Source organism: Strix aluco, chromosome 24, assembly GCF_031877795.1.
Source record: "Strix aluco isolate bStrAlu1 chromosome 24, bStrAlu1.hap1, whole genome shotgun sequence".
Lineage (NCBI taxonomy): Eukaryota > Metazoa > Chordata > Aves > Strigiformes > Strigidae > Strix > Strix aluco.
Genome location: NC_133954.1, coordinates 3,047,956 through 3,069,969, shown reverse-complemented (window position 1 = coordinate 3,069,969; position 22,014 = coordinate 3,047,956). Strand labels below are relative to the sequence as shown.

Below are 22,014 nucleotides of genomic sequence, written 5' to 3'. Positions count from 1 at the left end.
GTGATGGATAGGCTTGTAATGTTAAGGGCACACCCACGAAGGAGGTACTTGGTGAATGTATATAGGTGAGATACACAGTTTAATAAACGGACATTTTGTATCCATCATATTGGTGTTTGTACTGATGTCCCCGTGAAGGTCTTAACCTCCTGCAGCATTAGTCTGCGATCTGAGCGCCACTGATATGTGGATTGGCAGGTTTAATGAGGCAGGCTAATTGCGGTGTTGCAGTATTAGTCTCTGCGACCTGAGCGCCACTGACACGTGGAGAGGCAGGTTCAAAGAGGCAGAGCTAACTGCAACACCCTGCACCCGCCCTTCCTGTGTTTCAGCTCCTGCTGGGATGTGCCCTGAGCCTTCTCTTCTGCAGGATAAACAGTCGCAGCTCTCTCCTGGAAGAGGTGCTCCAGCCCATGAGCCCCTTCGTGGCCTTCGCTGGCCTCTCTCCTCTTTGCCCAAGTCTCTCGTGTAGTGGGGAGCCAAGAAGCGGAGGCGGTAGTCCCGGGGTGAGCTCAGCAGTGCTGAGCAGAGGGGAAGGATCAGCTCCCTGAGCCGCTGGCCAGACTTTGCCTGATGCAGGCCAGGCCACCATGAACCTTCTGTGCCGCAGGGGCACATCGCTGCCTCCTGGACAAGTTGTTGTCCAGCAGAAGCCTCGGGGCCTTTGCTGCGAATGTGTTTTGCATGTGGGCAGCGCCCAGCCCGCCCTGGAGCACGGGCTTGTTCCTGGCCGGCGGCGGGACGTTGCTCTTCCCCTGGCTGAAGCGCAGGAGGCTCCTGTCAGGCACTTCTGCGGCTGTCGCGGTCCCTCTGGATGGCAGCACAGCCCCGGTGTGCCCCGGTGCCCGCGGGCAGGGCCGGGGGTGAGGCCAGGGCGGGCTGGGGGCACGGGGAGGGGCCTGCGAGGGGATGTGCGGGCCGACAGCCCGTCCCTGGCGCTGGGGCCGGAGCCGGCGCCGGGGCCACAAGGGTCCCAGCTGCGCCCGGCCGAGGCGCCGACCCCCTTGGGCAGGGCTCGGCAGGGCGAGCAGGCGGGCCAGCGCCGGAGCCGCGCTGGGAGCCAAGGGCCAGGAGCCTTCGTGTGCCGGGGCGCCGCGCTCCTGCTGTGCCGCCGGCCCTGCCCCGCGGCCCTCCCCGCGCCCCCCCTGCTCCTGCCGCGAAGGGGCCGCGGCCCCGGGGCGCCGGGGCGGGGCTGTTGTGGGCGGGCACAGGCGTCGGCGCTGCCCCGGCGAGGGGCCGAGGCGGCGGGGCGGGCAGGAGCGGGCCCGAGCGCGGCTCCGCTCGGCTCCTCGGCGGCCCCGGCCGGCCCCGGCGCGGCAGGGCATGATGGCGCCCGGGCTGGGGCCGTGGCTCCTGGCCTTGGCCTTGGCCGCGGGGCCGGCAGGTGAGCGCCGGGCGGGGAGGGCAGCGAGCCCGGGGCTGCGGAAGGAGGCGGAGGCCGAGGCGGAGGCCAGGGCGGCTTTGGGGCCGCGGCTCGGGCCGGACGGGCGGCAGCAGGCGCGGCTCAGCCCCGGGGAGGGCAGGCGGGCGTTGGCCCGGGCGCGGGGCTTGGCCGGGACAGAGGCGGGTGGCGGCTGGCGCTGTGCCGGCCCGGGGGGCTTTGCCGGGGCGGCGGGGGAACGGCCTCGGGCCGTGGGCGCGCCCTGCCCGGCTGCCTGCGCTCTCCGTCCGCAGGGGTGTGGGCGCAGCTGAGGCTGCTGGAGGCCGGCGGAGGGCTGCGAGCGCCCGGGGACTCCGTGCTCCTCTCCTGCCGCGGGGCCGGCTTCGCCTTCGGGACTTACAGCATTTGGTGGTACCGTCAGAGACCCGGTGACAGACTCGAGTGGGTGTCCGCTATCAGCTTTGATTCATCATACATTAAGTACGGTCATTCAGTTCAGGGTCGAGCGACCGTGTCCCGGGACAATTCCCGGTCCGAGTCGTCGCTGTCGCTGCGTTCCCTGGGCCCCCGGGACTCTGCCCGCTACTTCTGTGCCGTTCGCACGGGGACAGGAAATCCAGCGGAGCTTTAACACAAACCTGCTGCCAGAGCCACTCGCCTGCTCCGAGCGTGGCATTGCAAGAGAGAAGGGAGGAGTGGACGGCAGAGCCGTGCTCACGGCACGGTCCTTGCCCACCTTGTGGCTCGGGGTAGATGGGGACTTGGGGTCAAGGCCTCGCAGCAGCAGCGCTGTTAAGGGCAAACAGCCAGGTCAGCTGGAGCGCAGCCGGACGGGGTGTGCAGGCTCCCTGCTGAGGGGGAGTCCCCACACTTCTGTGGGTGTATCTGTGTGTCCTTGGAGGGCTGGCGGCCCAGGGCAGGCTGGGCTGAGGGGCCCTGGGGGACTGCATGTACCTCTCCTGCTGAGGATCCAGACCGATGGTCAGTTATTGTAAGATCTCGTCATACCGGCATACACACAGCTCCACGTTCAAATGGGTCACCTTCAGGAACAATAATTCTTCCCATCTCTTCTGCAATGCCACAGTGGGTGGATGAGGCAGCACCTGCTGGGACAGGTCCTGCGTGGTGGCATCTGTTGCTCTACGTGTCCCACATCCCCAGGACTCCACCATCGGCACTTCTTTGCGGTCCCCATAGGGACACAAATGCCGTGGTGGGGCTCAACACCCTCTCCATGCTCACTCCCACAGCACAGCAAACAGGCCAGCCTGGCCCCGGGCTGGGATACCCTCCAGCCATGGGGTGCGCTGCCAGAGAGCCCCAGGGCAAGAGCTGTGCTTCGGAGCCTCTTGGGAGGCTTTGGTTGCTCTGCTCAGGGGTGAGCCAGGCAGGCAGAGCTCTGCCTTCCCTCTGCGTATTGCCGTCTGCCTGGTGATCCCCAAGGGCACACTTGGGCATCCCTGGCTTTGCCCCAGCATGGAGAGTACAGATACTAGATTGGTCAGGGGAGGGGATCCTCATTCCATCCCATTTTGAGGCCAGTGCTGGAAATAGATACCCTGGCTCCCGGGGTCGTTCACAGGCCAGTGAGAGAGCACATGAAGTGAGAGATAATGGATTCCAGGTAGAATGTATTTCAGCCGGCAAGTTGGCTTCAATGGGGGCCCCACTTAAATACCTCTATGCAAATGCACAGACCATGGGTACCAAGCGAGAGGAGTTAGAGATGTGTGCACATCTACAGGTTATGATGTTATAGGTATCACTGGGACGTGGTGGGATGGCTCCTATGACTGGAGCGGAGGTCTAGATGGGTATAGGCTCTTAAGGAAAGATACACAGGGAAGAAGAGGAGGGAGTGTTGCTCTTTATGTTAATGACCAGCTGGAATCCTTGGAGCTTGACCTGGGGATGAATGAGGAACAAACTGAGAGCTTATGGGTGAAGGTTAAAGGAAAGGCAGGGGAAGGGGATATCATAGTGGGGATCTGCTAGAGGCCAGCCGACCAGGATGTCCGAGTAGATGAGGCCCTCTATAGACAGATAGGGGAGGCTTCACATTCACAAGCCCTGGTCCTTATGGGAGACTTCAATCACCCAGATACCTGTTGGAAGGATGGGACAGCAGGGCACCAGCAATCCAGGAGGTTCCTGGAATGCATTGATGACAAATTCCTTCTGCAGGTGGTAGAGGAGCCAACAAGAAGGGGTGCCATGCTGGACCTTGTTCTCACCAACCAGGAGGGGCTGGTGGATAATGGGAAGCTGAAGAAAGCCTTGGCTGCAGCGACCATGAAATGTTAGAATTCATGATCCTCAGGGCATCAAGGAGAGTGTGCAGTAAGCTCACCCCCCTGCACTTCAAGAGAGCAGACTTTGACCTGATGTCTCCTGTCCTGTACAAGGGTCCTGGTGCAGTACGGGAGCAGCGGTGGAGGTGGGAGAGAAGGGAAGCCCCACAGTGTGATCCTTCAGTGAAGGTGCTTGTTTGCCATGGGGCAGCTCACAGTTCTTTGCCAGTGAGCAGCAGCCTAATGCGAGAGGTCAGGTGAGGTGGAGAGCACCTGGAGGGAGGCCACAGGTTCCCTGCTGCCATCCTCAGTCCACTGGGACTGTGTCCGTGTGTCTTTCCAGAGAGGCAGGCCCAGGTACAGCTTTTGGAGGCTGGGCAGGGCTGAAAGCAGCCTGTGGCAACACACAGCTCTCCTGCCAAGCCTCTGCTTTCAGACTCAAGGCCTGTGACATCCTGTGTTTCTGGCAGGCACCTGGGTGCACAATCAAGTGGGTCTCCTTTATCAGCAGCTCCTGGGACACTGCAAAGAACTATGGGGTGATAGTGGCTGAGTGAGGCAGCTCCTCCTGGGAGAACAACTCAAGCAAGATGTCTCTGTCCCTCCTGCCCTGCACCTTCAGGAAGCTGCCTGCTGCTTCTGTGCCATTCTCCCTGGGCCAGGACACGCGCCTGCAGCAGCACAAACTTCCTGCCAGGGACCATCCCCTTCACCCTGTGCACTCCCACCCCAATGGAGAGGGCAGAGCTGCAGAGCTCAACCTTCTTTCCGTGTACAGGTGAGCAGGGAGGCAGAGGAGGGCCCTTTGATGGAGCAGATCCCACGCTCCCAGGACGAGCTCTGAGCAAAGCGCATGGTGTTTTGCTGATTAAGGATCCCAATGAAAGTCAGACACCAGAGTGGAAAGAGTAGGGGTATGTTACTGGGGATGACTAAATAATGTAACAGAGTAATGCAGAAAACATACAGTAGGAAAAGATGAATAATACACTTAAAGCAAACAAATAGGAAAATACAGGGTGAAATCATTACCACGAGAGAGGGAGAGAATAGTGATTAAGATAGATCCATCACCACTTGCACCCGTTACCATCACCCAGATCCTCAGTCGCTGGGCAGCCCCAGTTACAGCGGGGATTTGTTGAGCCTTTCCTAGCAAGTGGGAAATCCTACGTGGTGTGTCCACCCGTAGGTGAGGCAGCCAATGTCACTGAGAGCGGGTCCAGCATTATATACCAAAAATCAGCAAGCCAGAATAACTGGCACCTTTGCTTTGAGCAGAATCATCTGCTTTCACCCTCCAATTAGATTCCCCCAGGGCCTGGCCAGGGCTCAAGGAGGAAGCCAAGGGAGTTTCCCTGCTTATCTAATTTATTGATGAGCAAGGTCACACACCTGCTCCCAAGGCCAGACAGCTGGCTCCATGCCCTTGGTAACTTGCCCCTGCACAAAGAAGGATGAAGATATATTCAGGATAGACATGTTTTATGATACCTCAGCTACATCTTTTAATAATGAACAGACATATGGCACTAATGACTACATACGAAGTTAGCAGCTTTGGCTCGGGGCCTGTTGTTCAGGCTTCAATACTTCAACACTTTAGAACTTTTTACATCAGCACGGGTGGTTTGTTATAACCTGGTACAACACCTACTAGCACAATGGCTATCAGTTATAAAATATACAGGAGTCATCTATAGGTCAGCTCTGGCTTGGGCCTGTTGTCGAATCCCAAGCACTTCACATGGTGAGATGGAGGTTTGTGGGGCCGGGCTCACAGGATCCCTCCTGCCTTCTCCAGGCCCCTGTGACTGTCCATGAGCAGCTGCAGGCATGCGAGCCCCTGCGGCTGGCCCACGGCCCAGGGTGCAGGAGCTGGTGGGGAGTGTTGGCAGGCCTTGGGAGAGTGCAGCCATCACTCCCCGCCACGGGCTGATCCCAGCAGTGCTGCAGACAGGTCCTGCCGCCCACCCCTCCTCCCCTCCTTAGCAGGCCCATGTACAGGCTTCACCTCTAATGGGGCTGTTTCCTGTAAGATTTCCTGGTTCCACACAAGCCCTCATGGGTTGCTGTGCTGGCTGCAGTGAAGCCCTGTGGGAGCAGCCCTGCTCTGCTTTCAGTCCTGTTTCAGGGGTTTCTCTGCTTCTCCCACTCCTCCCCCTCCTCCTTGTCACAGACACGAGTGTCACAGGCCAGTTTGGTACCAAGGGTACAACACACCAGCGAGGACAAAGACAAGGAGAAGTGCAAAGGGACGGTGCTCTGTGAGAGGTGCCCATGTTTCCTGGAGTCGGGCAGGGCTCTGCGAGGGGCAGAAATGGGCTCTCGTCCCTCCCAGCTTGGCAGGGACAAAGGGACACTGTCCCCCATGCAAGATCTACCCTCCTCCCATGGGGAAGTGATAAAAGCTGAATATTCCTGGGGATGGAGGGGAAAGAAATGGGGTTTCTCTTTCCTATGAGCCCTGCATTCTGGTGCCAGGGCTATTGCTGAGCCAGACCTGGCAATGCTTGTTTCAGAGCAGCCAGATGCATACGTTGACATAAGGAGGCTGTGTGCTGTTATTTTGGCCATGTGCTGTGGCGTGTGCCCCTGCCAGCCCAGCATCCCACATCTACACACCGAGCAGTGCTGCTAAGGCAGCTGTTTGCAGTCTGGCAGCTGCAGGTGCCAAGGTGTGGATTTGCTTTGCCAGCAGCAGAGCGACCAGTTGTGAGCGGGGCTTTCAGAGTCTGACTGTGCCGAGGATGTAGGGTTCCCCCTGCCAGCCCCAGCACTCCAGACAACTCTCACTTCACGCAATGTTCCACATACTGGCAGTGAGCTGCCAGCTGTAATTCTTACCTCTGCCCAGCTCTGCTCTTCCCTCAACCTGGGCTTGGGGGTGGTCGGGCCAGGGAGCTGTGCGGTGCAGAAAGTAGGGGAAGGCGGTACGAGAAGGGTCGTTTCCGCACTTTGTGCCCTGTCTGTGTGGGCAGGTGGTGGGAGTTGCCAGCTTCCATTTACCCCGCTATGCCCAGGCCAGTCGTGCTGGTGGTGTCACAGCTCCAGAGGTGTGGGATCACGTGTGCATGGGGTCATTGCCCGTCCCAGCTACGTGGATAGGGGCAGTGGAGGAGCTGGAGGGCTCCGCACGGGAGAACTTACCATGCCCATGCAACCCTGTTTCCACAGAATGGTTGAGGCTGGAAGGCAGCTCTGGAGTTCATCTGGTCCAACTACCCCACTCAAGCAGGGCCACCTACAGCCAGTTGCCTTGGAGCATGTCCAGGTGGCTTCTGAATATCTCCAAGTGTCACCAAAATGGGATGAAAGAACTTATCAACACCAATGGGATGTAGATATCAGACACTCTTTTAATAACCTCCGGGTGCGTAGGGGAGTCGTCTCACCAACAACGCACACCTAACTCGTGTAGCACGCTGATTATATAGGATACAGTAATACATAGTAATCAAGTTCTCATACATAAACATGATCATTCCCATAACTCATATTCTTATTCCCACCTCCTTCCAGTCATGGGCACTTGAGTCCTGAAATGAGTTGGGGGGCTGCTTTTGCGACCACCACGGACTAGTGACCTAAAAGAAAGACCCTCCAATGCCCTTGACCCAAGGATTTTGGCTCACACAGCAATTTTAATATGCTTCGATCCCTTTCACAATGTAAATTTTACAATACCTCGTCTACAGGGCAATAAATTGTCCTGACTGAACAGTCTCACAATGGTACCTCATCACCAGTCTTATTCTTTGTGTAGAAATCTGGTTAATGATTATCACTAGTCTGCATGGCCTCAGCCTGGGACTTTTAAAAGAACGTTGTAGCAGCATAACTGGTTGTATAGTTACTCTAAAGTATTCCTTAATTAAATCCAAATCATCAAAACCATTAAAATCAGCTCAAATTAATAAGAAATCAGTAACACAAGCATGGAGACTCCATAACCTCTCTGGGAAACCTGTGCCAGCGCTCAGTCACCCTCACAGTGAAAAAGTGTTTTCTGATGTTCAGGTGGAGCCTCCTGTGTCTCAGCCTGTTGCCATTGCCTCTTGTACTGTCACTGGGCACCACTGAAAAGAGCCTGGACCCGTCTTCTCTGCACCCTCTCTTCATCTATTTCTAGGCATTGATGAGATTCTTTTGCCCAAGGTGAACAGTCCCAGCTCTCTCAGCCTTTCCTAATGGCAGAGATGCCCTAAACCCTCAATCATCTTTGTGGGCCTTTGCTGGATTCTCCCCAGTATGTTCCTGTCTCTCTTGTAGTGGGGAGCCCAGGACTGGACTCAGTCCTGCAGGTGTGACCTCAGCAGTGCTGAGTAGGTGGGAAGGATCACCTACCTCAAACTGCTTGCAACACTCATCCCGGTGCCAGCCAGGAGACCATGAGGTGCCTCTGCCACTCTGCTGAGGTAACCTTGGGGGGCTGCCAGAGGCCCATCAACCTGCTCTCTCACCCCCTTCTGCAGTGGGATGAGGGGAGAAAATGAGATGAAAAAGCTCCTGTGTCAGAATATAGGCAGGTAGATTGCTTCCAATCACAGGCAAAGAATATGTGTGTGTGTAGGCGGGGTGATTTACTGCATTGCCAATTACAAATATAGTAAAATAGTGAGAAATGACAACAAAATTAACAGCACCCACCACCACACCCCACCCTGGGCCTCCCTCTTCTTCCCAGGCTCAACTTTCCTCCTTCCTTCCTGAGTGTTCTGCCTGCTCCCTGCCCCAAGCAGTGCAGGGAGATGAGGAAGAGGGATTGTGGTCACATCATAACACTCTGTCTCTGCGATTCCTTGCTCCTGACCCTTTCCCCCTGCTCCAGTGTGGGTCCTCTCCTCGGGGGAGAGTCCTTCAGGAGAAGGCTGCTCTAGTGTGGGTGCAACAGCTCCTGCCAGGAAACTTGCTCCTGTCTGGGCTTCTCTCCACGGGCCGCAGCTCCTGCCAGGCGCCTGCTCCAGCGTGGGATCTGCAGGGGCTGCAGGTTCCTTCAGGTCATCTCCACCTGCTGCAGCACTGGGCCGGCCCCGGGCTGCAGGGTGGGTATCTCCTGCAGCAGGCTTGTCTCTGGGCTGCACAGAGACAGCCTGCTTCCCCCCAGTATTCTCCATGCGCTACCCACAACTGCTTGCTGCCTCCAGGCTCCTTTGTTAGGATTAGCTGGCTGAGTTCATCCTGCAACAAGGGATGTGGGCAGCCCAGCACAGGCATGAAGGTCAGGAGATATGGCCAGTGCCGTGGGGCACAAAACATGCCTACACGGCTCCAGAGCACTTGTGGTGTGGATCCCTACGTCTCTGATGGGCAAGACTCCTCCTGATAGCACCACTACACTCCTTCCCTTGACCCACACACCACTGACCTTTTCTCACAATCCTGGAATTTGCAGGTTGCATGCAGAAGCTACCAGCCCTGTGAGTGAGAAAGGGAGAGCCTCTACCAATCTTTTCCTAACTGAATCCTTTCCCCTGCACTGTCTCCAGGAGCCCTGCCCCCAGCACCAGGCTGTGGCCAGCAGTTGGCCTCTCTGTCTCCAGGAAGCAGCCAGTCACCTGGGCCAATGGGGCTGCATGTTCTTGCTCATCCTTCCAAAGCCAGGCTCTGGGTTTGGCTACGGGGTTGTACAACCCTGTCACATGTGCAGGGACCTGGGTCTGCACTGATAGGGGCAATATAAACCATTGTAGTCAGAGAACATAAGAGAAAAGAACTTGCGCAAAGACAAGGGGTCTCCACATTGAGAAACACCAAGTGTCAATAAAGTTGCTAGGTTACTATCTCTCGGGTCTGAGCAGAGACTTCCTCTAACCCTTGAAGAGACATAGGTAAGAGATAAATCCCCCCGAATTCCGGTACAAGCTGACCCAGGGGTTCAGATAAGGAGCAGAGAACAACTGAGACTGCGCAGAAGGACAAGGTGAAAAGTTCATTGGTGAGGAAGATGAGGTACTTCATCAACGAGACCCCCGCCCAGGAATTTACGACCACTGCCCAGGACCTGAGCAGCCCAGGAAGCATGTGCAGGAGGGAGGAACCTAATTACCATACGAAGCGGGGATAGATCATAAATATGTATAGGCGCTTCATAAATAAACAATACTTTGTACCATATAAGCAGGTCAAAGGCTACGGGAGGGCACGCACGCCTGTGGTGGAGCGATCCCCCGTGCGTCCAGCGCTGAATAAACATACCTGCTTTACAACTACAAAGTTGTAGGGTTTTTTTTCCGCAAGTCATGCACCTGCAGAGAAGATATGTAAGACCCAAGAGAAGACCAAACACCAGAAATACAGCAAACATGACCAAGCTGAAGAGCTCTCCTGGGTCCTCTGTGTGCTACTTTTTTACCCACCCATATTACATTTGTATCACTTGTGCATTTCTCTCTTGAGTTCCAGCACTGAAACTTGTAGCCAGAAGAGGACACTGAGTTTTCCTCAATCCTCCTGTAAGTAACTGTTTCTGGAAGTCATCAGGGGAGGAGCAAAGTCTGAATGTCAGTCTTCCCCTTTGCCCTGGCCCATATCACCCACAAAGCCCTGAATGTGCCTCTGAGCCTTTCACCAAATCACAGGAAGGTTGTGGTTGGAAGTATCAGGTCCAAGCCCCCTGCTCAAGTTGTGCCATCTGGATCTTGTTGCCCAGGACCATCTCCAGGCAGACTGTGAATATTTCCAAGCATGAAGACTCCGTAACCTCTCTGGACAAGCTGTGCCAGTGCTTGGACACCCTCAGAGTCAAAAATGGTTCCTGGTTTTCAGCAGGAGCCTCCTGTGTTTCAGTTTGAGTCCGTTGCCTCTTCACGCATCACTGGGCACAACTAAAAAGAGCCTGGCCCCGTCTTCTTGGCACCCTCTCTTCAGGTATTTCTCTACATTGATGAGAACCCCCCAAGCCTTCACTTTTCTGTGGTAAACCATCCAAATCTTCTCTCTGCAGTCCCATAATCATCTCTGTGGCCCTTCACTGGCCTCTCCTCAGTCTGTCCCTGTCTCCCGTGTGCTGGGGGGACAGGACGTGGAGCCAGTACTCCAGGTATGAGCCCTCCAGTGCTGAATAGGGAGGGAAGGGTCACCTCCCTCCGCCTGCTGGCAACACCCCTCCTGGGGCACCCGGGACACCATTAACCACCTTTGTCCCAAGGGCACATTCCTGGGTCATGCTCAAGCTCTTGTCCACCAGAACCTTCAGCTCCTTTCTTGACAATGTGCTTACCAGTTGAGTAGCCCCCAAGCTTCCTCAGTGCCTTGAGATGTTCCTTCTCAGGTGAAGGACTTTGTCCTTCCTCTCTTTGAACTGCACGAGGTTCCTGTCAGCCCATTTCAACAGCCTGTTGAGGTCCCTCTGCATGGCAGCGCAACCCTCTGCTATATCAGCCAATCCTCCCAGCTTGGCGTCACCTGCACATCTGGCGAGGGTGCGCGCTCTCCCATCCTCCAGATCATTAAGGGAGATGTCAAACAGGATCGGAGCTGGCATTGACCCCTGGGGCACACCGTTAGTTGCTGGACTCCAACTAGCCTGCGTGCCACTGAGCACCACCATCTGGTCCCAGGCCTGCAGACAGTTTTGGATGTGCCTCACTCTTTGATCCTCCAGGCCAGACTTTATAAACTTCTCTATGAGGATCTTACAGAAGACAGTCCTGGAAGAGTTTCTGTAGTCATAGTAGCCAATATCCAGTGCTCTGCTGTTGTGGTTTAAGCCCAGGGGCAACTGAGCACCACACAGCTGCTCAATCACTCCTTCCCCCACCCAGGAAAATGGGGAGAACAAAATAAAACAAAAGCCTTGGGAATCAAAACAAGCACAGGGAGGGATGACTCACCCATTGTGGTCATGGGCAAAAAGATTTGATTTGGAAAACAAAATCAAATAAATATATTTGAATCCCACCAATCCAATCAGAGTGGATAGTGAGAAACACAACTACATCTTCAACACACCTTCCCCCACCCCTCCCTTCTTCCTCAGCTCAACTTTGATCCTGATTTCTCTCCCTCCTCCTGCCCCGCAGCAGTGTAGGGGGACATGGGATGGGGGTTGGGGTCAGTTCATCCCCCATTGTTTCTGCCGCTCCTTCCTCCTCAGGGGAAGGACTCCTCCTATTCTTCTTTTGCTCCCACGTTGGGGTCCATCCCATGGGTGACTGTCCTCCCTGAACATCTCCAACATGAGTCCTTCCCAGGGCCTGCAGCTCTTTCCAAACAGCTCCAGAGTGGGTCCCTGCCGTGGGGTGCAGCCCTCCAGCAACAGACTGTCCCAGCACCAGCTGCCCTCAGAGTGCCAGCCTTCTCCAGGCACAGCCCCTGCTCCGGCATGGGGTCCTCCCCGGGCTGCAGGTGGCAACTGTTCTCCCAGTGACCTCCATGGGTGCAGGGCACAGCCTGCCCTCTCCCCACGGGCTGCAGGGGGTCTCTGCTCTCACACACCTTCCTGCCCTCCTCCTTCTTAAAGTGTCCTCAGGTTTTGCTTAGGTATTTCCCTCCCAACTCCTCCTCACATCTCCCCCTCCTCCTCTCAGGTTCTCCATCTTAAATACCTTATCACAGAGGTGCAGCCACCATCACTAATTCACTCAGCTTTGGCCAGAGATGGGTCTGACTTGGAAACGAGGAAGCTTCAAGAATCTTCTCACAGGGGCCACCCCTGTAGCCCCTCCCATGCTACCAAAACCCCATCACACACAAACCCAACACACAGAGAAATCGTTTCCTTACACTATGGGCTGAATAAACTTAGCTCACCAAGCAGAGTTCTCTCAAGCAGAGCTCTCCACATTTACTGAGCTCCCCAAACAGAGCTCTCTGGCTGAGCTGACCAGCTGATGATGATTTGGCTCTTAAGTATTGAATCTCCCACAGCTGTGTAGGGCTGACAGGCCAATGCCAGCTCACCTCTTCATTATTTACTTGTGTGTGTCTATGTGATGCAGTAGGTCAGTGACTGTCTCCTCCTGGATTGCGGGGGGGTCGTTCTCCCAGTCTCTGTCTTGTGGCTGAGGAGGCTGGATTCCCTCAGTACAACTAGTCTTGTTATTAAAGACTGAGGCAAAGAAGCCATTAAGCACCTCAGCCTTTTCCTCATCACTTGTTACCATGATACCTCCCCCATCCAGCAGGGTAGTACAATACATTAACGCTTGATTTGTGGAATCAGACCCCTCCAGCCAGTCTTTTATTCCTTCGTCCTGCTGTCGGTGGGTGTGGTGCTGGCAGGACCACATCCAGCTCTATGAGCCAGCACTGGAACTGGTTACATCCCCCAACCTGTTTGGTGTCTGCAAGCACCAGTGTGCAGCCCATGCACTATTATATGGGTGACTCAGAGGCTTTTCTAATTTGGGAGGCGATTCCCAAGAAGGTAACTTAAGGCACAGCTCCGGGTTAGCCTTCCGAGAAGTGGACGCGTTAGAAGTCCCTGTAAAATGTCCTGGATATGGATACCATTGCTGATTGTAATTGATTGGCAAGGATTTATTCCACACCCAGCAGCTATGATGCCACAATTTCTCCCATATCACATTTCATGGGGCCTGATAGAAGATGTTGGGGCCTTGCCATATTCCTTTGACAGTGTTGATTTCTGCAGCCTCATCAATTCCCGAGATGTTTTGGAACACCTGGGTGAAATTTGCAGCTCCAGTGCAGTGAGATTGACTGGGCTCCTGGTGAATTTAAAGCCATCTCTGGCAGAGGGCGGGGATGTTATACATACGCCCGGGTAAGTGGGGTTCCAAATGGGCATGAGTCCTCATAGTAGGTCCCAGGCTAGATTCGGGGAGTCCCCCCATGGTCCCGCCACTGCAAGGACATAATCATAATGTAAGCAAATTACAAATAATAACTAGCCGATAATGCCTAGAACCACTGAAAGCTCCAAGAGTAACACACGTCCCCCGTTGTCTGGGATCAGCGCCCTGTCAGACAAATGTGTACATAACAAACCAATGATGGTTAGAAAGAAGGGACAATCCCCTGCAGTTGATGCGGAATTCTTTTCCATGGGCATCAGTAGCCACCCACGAACAAATATTGATGGGAGCTTTTAGGGTTAGGGGTACTTGCCCCACGTTGAGCAAGTCTACTAGAAGAGGTTGTCCAGGAGAATGGAGCAGGTTTGCAGGGTCTTTAGTCTCCTTTATCCCAGCGACTACGGACGGAGGCTTAGGACAGAACGTGTTAAGTCATGGGCATCCATTAATTCCCCACAGGCTCTTTACCCTCATTGCTGCATCTGGCACCTGTTGGGACCATCCCAGTTCGTGGGGTTTTAGGGCCCTGCTTTAGAAGCTCCTTGGTGCATTCCACAATCCCATTCACTTGGGGATAGTATGGAATATGGAAAATCCACTGGATTCCTTCATCTATCTCTTACTCAGGCTATTGCTTGAAGGAAGAGGCAGTGAAGGGAGGTGTGGTTGAAGGGCTGAGACCATTTATGCTGCAGGAGGGTCTATTCTGGGAACTTCAGAGGTGTGTGGTGAAGTGCAGGTTAGTGGACATTGCCTGGGCTCCTGTCCTGCCCGGCCCAGTTTCTCCACCAAGGACTGGTTGCAGAGCTATGGGGTCAGGGAGAGGCGGTGCGGTAGCTCACAGCAGTGCTGTGGGGGATGGAGCCAGGCTTTTAGGAAAGAGAGATCAGCATGGGGGACATTGTGGTGGGTGCCTGCTGCAGATCACCTGATGAGCAAGAAGCAGCAGACCAGTGTGATGGGCTGAGCTTAGCTGGCCACCAGGTGCCCACCAAGCCACTCTGTCAGTGCCCCTCCTCAGCTGGACAGCGAGAAGAAATACACTGAAAGGCTTGTGGGTCGAGGTAAGGACAGGGAGATGAGCCAGCAATTACTGTCACAGGCCAAACAGACTCGTCTTGGGGAAATTAATTTAATGTATTGCCAATCAAATCCAAGTAGGATAATGGGAAATAAGGACAAAGCCAAAACCAACTTCCCCCCAACCCTTCCTTCTTCCTAGGGTCACCTTCACTCCCAACTTCTCTACCTTCTCCCCTGAGCAGCACAGGGGGATGGGGAATGGGGGCTGTGGTCAGTCCATAACACAGTTTGACTGCCGCTCCTTCCTCCTCGTGCTTTTCCCCTGCTGCTGCACTGGGCTCCTCTCCATGGGGCCACAGGTCCTGCCAGGAGCCTGCTCCAGCGTGAGCTCTCCACGGGGTCACAGCTTCCTTCAGGGCACATCTACCTGCTCTGGCGTGGGGTCTCCACGGGCTGCAGGGTGGATATCTGCTCCACCATGGACCTCCATGGGCTGCACGGGGACAACCTGTGTCACCATGGTCTTCACCACGGGCTGCAGGGGAATCTCTGCTCTGGCACCTGGAGCACCTCCTCCCCTCCTTCCTCACTGACACTCAGCATGGGTTGGAGAAGGGGAAATCCTGCTTCACCATGTTTAAAGCCTTCTACAGTAAGCCAAAGGGTCTGGGTGGATGAGGAGAGAGGGGACGCTGTGCATTCTGAATTCAGTTACGCTTTCTGCACTGACTTCCCCAGAAAGGGCAGAGACAAAGCTACTCACTGTGGACTGGAGAAGTGCTCAGTGACATGAACTGTGAACGGTGCTGTGGCAACTGAGGCACGGACTCTCAATGAAATTCAGAAAGAAAGAGAGTTAATTGTTACAGTGGTACGTACTTATGCTCTCGGATGCTTTCGGTAAAGCTCTTACTTCATAGTTATCAAATCAGCAATTAGACAGATATAAACCTTTGCTCCTATCACCATCAGACCACTCTAACACGCCCTGTGCAGACCAATCACCTTCTTATTCATGCGCTGTTCTTGTGGCAGTAACTTCTCACAGGTCAGCACTTTTCCCCAGCTCAGTGTTGCAGCTGGCCGCTGGTTTTCCCTGCCACTTTGGCACAACTCAGCAGCCTCTCATCTTTCTTCCAAGGCCTGTTCTTCCTCAAACCCCAGCTATGGCTCAGAGGCTGTGCAAGGCTGACAGGCCAATGCCCCCACATCTCCCCTCTCTTTGTTTTGTAGCTGCACCTGCAAGACTTGTTTCAAGGCTTTATCAATTAAGGGTTAGGCAAACTTCAAAAAACACAGCATACTCAAAATAGTTCCACAGAAGGCTAGAAACAATACAGCAGTTACAGTTACGAGTTAAAAAAGAGTAGGCTAGTTTCAGTACCCATACCTAAGGGATGTGACTAAATACTACAAAAATAAACAGTAAGGAAAATAGGAAATAGCACACTTACCTAACGGGGTACTAACATTCAGATCCGCAGTTGCTGGGGAACCCTGGATGCAGCGAGAATTTAGAGTGCCCGTCCTCGCAAAGCGGAAATCCTACGCGATGCGTCCATCCGTAGGTGAGGCATCCAACATCGCTGCAGGCAGGTCCAGCCTCCAAATCAAGAGGCCAAAATAACTGGCACTTTTCTTTGAGCGGAAACATCTGATCTCATCCTCCTGTTGGGTTCCACCCAGAGCCTGGCCACCACTCAAGGGGGAAAACCAAGGGAGTTTCTAATAAGGTTAAACACTTGAGTTCCTAATTCTTAATATTGCTAAACAAAGGAAGTCGAATACACACATTCTTACAGCATTTCATCCTTATTAATAACGACATTTTGTCTAAGCTACATTTTTCACTAGTGACTAGTAAGCCTGTATATCTCATCAAGGAGTTGGAATTACTGTTGGCATTTTTCTCTTAAAAGAGTTCACAACTGCAGTGTGATTAAGGACAGAGACAGTGTATTTGCTCCCGTTGCAGCAGCAAGCATTACCCATCCATTCTGCTTAAATGATCAGTTGAAGAGATCACGAACTGTCGGCACAGGGGCATCCACAGCACCCACAGCCGGCTCCTGAGTGTCCACCAAAAGCTGCCTCTCACGCCTCAGGTGTGGTCACACACACTTTGCCAGTAACCACCGGGGACCGTGACCTGTGGAGACACAACATAACCTCTTCCCCAGGTTATTAAAGGGTCTGGTCCTGCCCAGTTACACTTTCCAGGTTTTTTGCTAACACTTGAGCCTTGCCCTGCACTTCTTGTTGATCTGGTATCTGTGACGAGAAGTGACGCAATATTGGTGGCACCTGTGAGACAGGGGAAATGTTTAAAAAGTTCATGGCATATAATGCCTTATTTAGCCTTCCATGAGGTGTAGATTGATCCCCTCCATCTCCCCCTTTTTGTTGTTGCAACAGATGCTTTAGCGTGCCATGCGTACGCTCCACCATGGCCTGTCCGGTCGGTGGGTGGGGAATGCCAGGCAGATGCTTGACTGCCCACTGTATGGCAGGATGCAAACACTGCTCCAGAAAAGTTATCGACAGACACAGGTACATATTTTAATGTTCCAAATGCAGTGAAGTGAGTGACGTCAGATTGCCATAATTCCAAGGAGGTGAGTCCCCGAGGGTTGACACCACTGGCTGTTGAAGAGAGGGAGTCCTCTGGCACTCAGGGCAAGCGGCAATGATGTCTTTAGCCTGATGCCTTGATAAAGAAAACTGGTTCTGTATTGCCCTGGCATTTTGGTGGAAAATGCATGTGAAAGCCGAGCTTGCTCAAAGACATTTGTATTAGCCATGTAACATGTGCACAGTAACCAGAACAAGGATACACACAGGTTCCTGACCAGCAAGTAATAGTAGGCGCTGCCTACCTTTCATGGTCAGTTGGGCAAACATTTCTGGTCGAGTAGTGACCGTCTTGTGCATTTGGTGTGACAAAACAAAAAACAAAACAAACAATAATCCATTCAAGAATAACAAGAGGGTCACTAAGTGTTTTATCCTACTGAAACAGCAGAGCCTAGGGCTGCCCTGGAGGGTTAAATAATACCAGTTGATACGGATGGCCGGGCACACATCGCGATGCTTGTCTTTCTGAGATGGCGTTAGCTACCCGGTGGAGATCTTGTTCCACTTTCTCTGTAAGTGCTCTGGGTGATGTCAGTGAAGGATCTCCTTGCAAAATATCAAACAAGCTATGCAGATCATCATTAGTTAGGCCCAACAACAGCCTTATCCAATTTATGGCTGTCAACAGTTTCTGTAAATCATTTAAAGACTTAACATCAGTTTTAAGTTTAACCTGTTGCAGGACAATGGTCTGTTCACAAATTCTCCACCCCAGGTACTGCCATGGTGATGATCTCTGTACCTTTTCAGGTGCTATTTGTCACCCCATTTGAGATACTGAGTCTTTGGTCAAAGCAAGAGCCTTTTCCATGATCTCCTGTGTTTCTGCTGCCATAAGGATGTCAGCCATATAATGATCTATAACAGCCTGGGGGACCTGCGTTCTAACAGGGCTCAAAGCCTTTGCAACAAACCACTGACACATCGTGGGACTATTTTGCATGCCTTGTGGCAAAACAACCCAGTGGTACCATCTTGCAGGTTCACTGACATTGATACTGGGAACAGAAAAGGCAAATTTAGGTGCATCATCGGGATGCAAGGGAATGGTAAAAAACCAATCCTTTAGATCAATTATTACAAGATGCCAGTTTGGGGGAATCATTGTTGGGGAGGGCATTCCTGGCTGTAAAGCAGCCATTTCCTCCATGGCATCACTAATGTGTCAGAGATCATGTAAAAGTCACCATTTACCACTTTTCTTTAAAATAACAAACACCAGGGAGTTCCAAGGACTGGTGGTAGGTATGAGATGTCCTGCACTTAATTGTTCCTGAATTAAATCATTAAGGTGACACAACTGTTCCATTGGCAAGGGCCACTGACCCACCCACATGGGTGATTCTGTTTTCCAGGTTAGTCTCAGGGTGGGTTTAGGGGTGGGTTGTGCTCAGTGGCGATTAAGACAAATTTGATCCAATTTGAGTTCCCCATCGAGCCGTACAGTCACGACCCCATGATGTAATAGGGGTTTCCAATATAAATGGATGAATATTTGCTACCCAGTGTTCTGGGCCCCTTACATGAATGAGATCTTTGCTTTGAAACGTTACAGCATGAGCACCAACCCCGAAAAGCACTCGCGTTACCCGAGCTAACGGCCAATCTGCTCACAGATATTACAGTCACATCCGCACCAGCATGTAAAATGCCTGTCAGTGCAACAGATTCTTCTGCTTTAGTGAGGGCACATTTTATCAGAGGTCGACTTTGTCTCCCTGTCTGAGCTCAAAATGTTTGAGGGGTACGTGCTGATCCAAATCCTGAGTCACCCCAGCTGTAGTAAAATAAAGAAGCTGAGTAAGTCTGACCTCTGGTAAAACGAACAACCCCTGTAAGGTTGTAGATGATTTTTATGACAATACCCTTCTTGGACAGATGGTACAAAGGTGCACTCTCCCCACAGAGTACGCACCTAAATTCAAGACAACAATGAACACAGAATTACTGCCTCCTGCTAGAGGAGATATTTCACCTGTGACACTTAAATCACTGAGCCCAAACAAACAGGCAGCACCGATGACCCAGCGGGTACTATGGCACTCTGGCAAAGAAGTCCACAGTCCGCAGCTGCCGCGTCTTGCACACGCAAAACAATCACACAAAGAGGCCTCTTACCCTTATTACTCACACAACATAAAATGACAAATGCTACAAACATCAAAACACTGTTAAGATATATAAAGCCATTGCTTAATGATTACGTGGTGTGTCAGCAGCTTCTGTAAAAACTTCTGCTGCTTTTGGGGCGGTGGGCGGTGACAGCGCGGTGCCGGTCTCGGCCGCAGGCGGGTAAGAGACTGAAGTCTTTCTCAGCCCACCCATCAGCACCATCATAAATAATGCTAATGAGAAAACTAAGAGAGTCCCAAACCCCCCAAGCCTCAGGATTAACATCAATAGCGGCATGTAGTCTAGCAATAAATCTTGGATAGGGCTCCGTGGGCCCCTGTCTTACTCCTGTAAATGCTGGCGCTGCTTTTTCATCATGTACGGCTAGAAGCGTTTTCGAAGCCGATTCTTGGGTTAACTGTAACACTTCTGGTGGGAATCCCACTTGCCAATCTGGGCTAGCAAAAGGGCCTGCACCCATCAGCATTTGAGCTTGCCCCCATATAGAGGATCTCTTTGCTGACGGGGTGTGGCTGCCGCAGCCTCGCAGGCCACTTGCCAACGTTGGGAAAATTGCAATTGTTGGGCAGTTGAATTACTGAACCAGTACACGGTGATTTTAGCTCATGTTCCCCATATACTAATTCCGTAACCCAGCACATCCCCATCATTTTCCAATCTCAGGCTTCCCACTCGTTGCCTTGTGAGGTTACTGTTACCGGAAACGTCATTGGTCTAAATTCGTTAAACTGCCCCTCAATTATAGCACCCGAATAACTCCCCGCCATCGGTGTGCTGGATTACCATTACCACCCGCGCGTCCCAGTGCCCCCCCTCCCAGTTGAGCCGACGATGGCAGCGACCCGAGAGCCACCGTTTCCCTCTGACCACCACCCCCCCCCCCCCCCCCCCGGGTCGCGGAAGAAGGGGTTCAAAGGAAGAGGGGGAGGCGGCGGTGCTGTTCAAGTTGCTCTAATTTTCTCGTTAGTTCTTGCAGGTGCTGATCTTGTAAATCATAACGAGATTGCTCCTGCACCGACCGGGGTGTCGGGGGCGAGGACGGGGGCAGGGCTGGGTCGGCGCCGTCCTCTAAGGAGGAAGCGGCGGCGGCGGCGGGGGGGGGTCGGGCGGGGGGTGGCGGCGGGAGCGGGGCTGGGCCGTGCGCTCCGGTGATTGATCTTTTGGGCTTGAGGGAGGGGAGTCGAGCTGGAGTAAATCTGTTGATTTTTTGCTCTTGACTTCCCTGCCGCACGGGTGCTGCGCGTGCAGCGTCCCCGTCCCTCCTTTTAGGAGCCGCCTTGGGGAACAGGGATCCCGCGAGCGTCCCAGCAGTGGCGGAATCCTGAGCGCCAGCGCGTTCGGCCTCTGCTGACCAGGCAGCGAAAGCGGAGGCGGGGGTCTGCCGTTCTGCTTTCAGTTCTGTCAGAGTGTCTAGGACCAATCTCCACACGGTGGAGAGTTTCCTACTGTCTTTAGAGCCTGAGCTAATGTTGTTCCACAGTGCCGCGCCGATCTTTTCCCAAGTAGCTGCTTCAAAGGCTGCGCTCACTGAGGGGATTAGTCCGTGCTGCCGAGCCCACAACAGCACCCTCCTCAGGTTCCCCTGATAAAATAATCCTCTCTTAGAGAGTATATGTTGGAGGAGCTTAACCACTGCCGCTTCTTCTTTACCCAGCGCGTACCCCATCTCCTCCCCAGCCGCTCACCTGATCAGGGCGAGATTCCCGACGGTTGCGCGCGCGTCTTCCCGGGCGCCGGGGCAGCGCCTGCTATGGCTGATACTGCCGCCTCTGGGCCGTCTTCTCTTGCTCGGGAGGGCACCGACGGGAGGGTCCCGATTCCCCAGGGCTTGAGTCCCGCGTATCTTCGATGAGGCTCCCTCGGGTCCCTGTTCAGGCGACAGTTGCCGACGCGGAAGTCTCGGACACAACTTAGACGACCAATGTGATCGAGTTGATGCCACTTTATTAAAGGCTACACAGCAATTTATACTCTATCACAAGCTTCACACGCCGCTATCTTATTGCTAATAGGCTAAAGCTACTTGTTCACGCGCCCTTCTGCCCCCTATGATTGGTCCCAGTGTGGTGTCCATGCGCTGCTCTCCCCCCAGGTAGACCCCATGTTTTTGACCTTCCAACATCTTTATCTCTTGGCCAGGAATGTAGTTTCTCAGGCCATCTCAGCTTTGTTTATGTCCTTGAATACAGCTGCACTTGCTGGTACAGTGAGGCCCCTTGGTCTGGATCACTCACAACATGTCTGTTGTTCTCCAGCGATGCCACAAGACTGGGGACTACTGTGTCCACTCCTGGGCTCCTCAGTACAGCAGAGACATGGTCATACCAGAGCAAATGCAATGAAGGGCTATGAAGATGAGCAAGGGAGTGTCTGATATACAAGGTGAGCATCAGAGAACTGGGTTGGTTCAGCACAGAGAAGAAAACGCCATGGGGGTGTGGCAACTGAGGCACAGATTCTGCATTGAAGTGCAGAAGGAAAATCCTTTAGTAATACAATAGTACATACTCACGCTCTCTCTACCTTAGCTCTTCCTTCATGATAAGCAAAACAGCAGCTAAACGGTCATCAACACCCTTATCCCACAAACAGTTCCATACCACACAGGCAGTCTCCGTGCTGCCATTTTCTTGACCACACTAGCACAGCTTAGGATCTCTCTTCCAAGGCCTGTTTCTCCTCCAAACCTTGCTGCTCCTCCAGGCCTGTGCAGAGCAGAGCTGACACTTCTCCAAGCCAGCACAGGACAGAGCTCCTGCCTGGCTCACCAAGGAGAGTTCTCTCAAGC

General features: G+C 53.5%; 1 protein-coding gene and 1 gene segment (V, D, J or C); both read left to right on the top strand.

Annotated features, from left to right (window-relative positions):
* The window catches only part of LOC141934241 (M1-specific T cell receptor alpha chain-like), a 293,413-nt gene that overhangs the window by 113,016 nt on the left and 158,383 nt on the right, over window positions 1-22,014 (top strand).
* Window positions 886-9,891, top strand: LOC141934239 (uncharacterized). 2 transcript variants are annotated; one of them, XM_074849593.1, is made up of 2 exons: window positions 886-1,384; window positions 9,165-9,891. In XM_074849593.1, exons 1-2 carry the CDS (start codon window positions 910-912, stop codon window positions 9,356-9,358), a joined length of 669 nt encoding a protein of 222 aa, XP_074705694.1. In that variant the 5' UTR covers window positions 886-909; the 3' UTR covers window positions 9,359-9,891. The 2 variants fall into 2 exon arrangements, with proteins under 2 accessions (XP_074705694.1, XP_074705693.1); XM_074849592.1 differs by lacking the exon at window positions 9,165-9,891 and adding an exon at window positions 1,675-2,552.

Coding starts and splice junctions, on each gene's coding strand:
- LOC141934239 (XM_074849592.1), top strand. CDS start 910: ATGTGCGGGCCGACAGCCCGTCCCTGGCGCTGGGGCCGGAGCCGGCGC. Junction 1,385..1,674: donor CTTGGCCGCGGGGCCGGCAG/GTGAGCGCCGGG, acceptor CTCCGTCCGCAG/GGGTGTGGGCGCAGCTGAGG.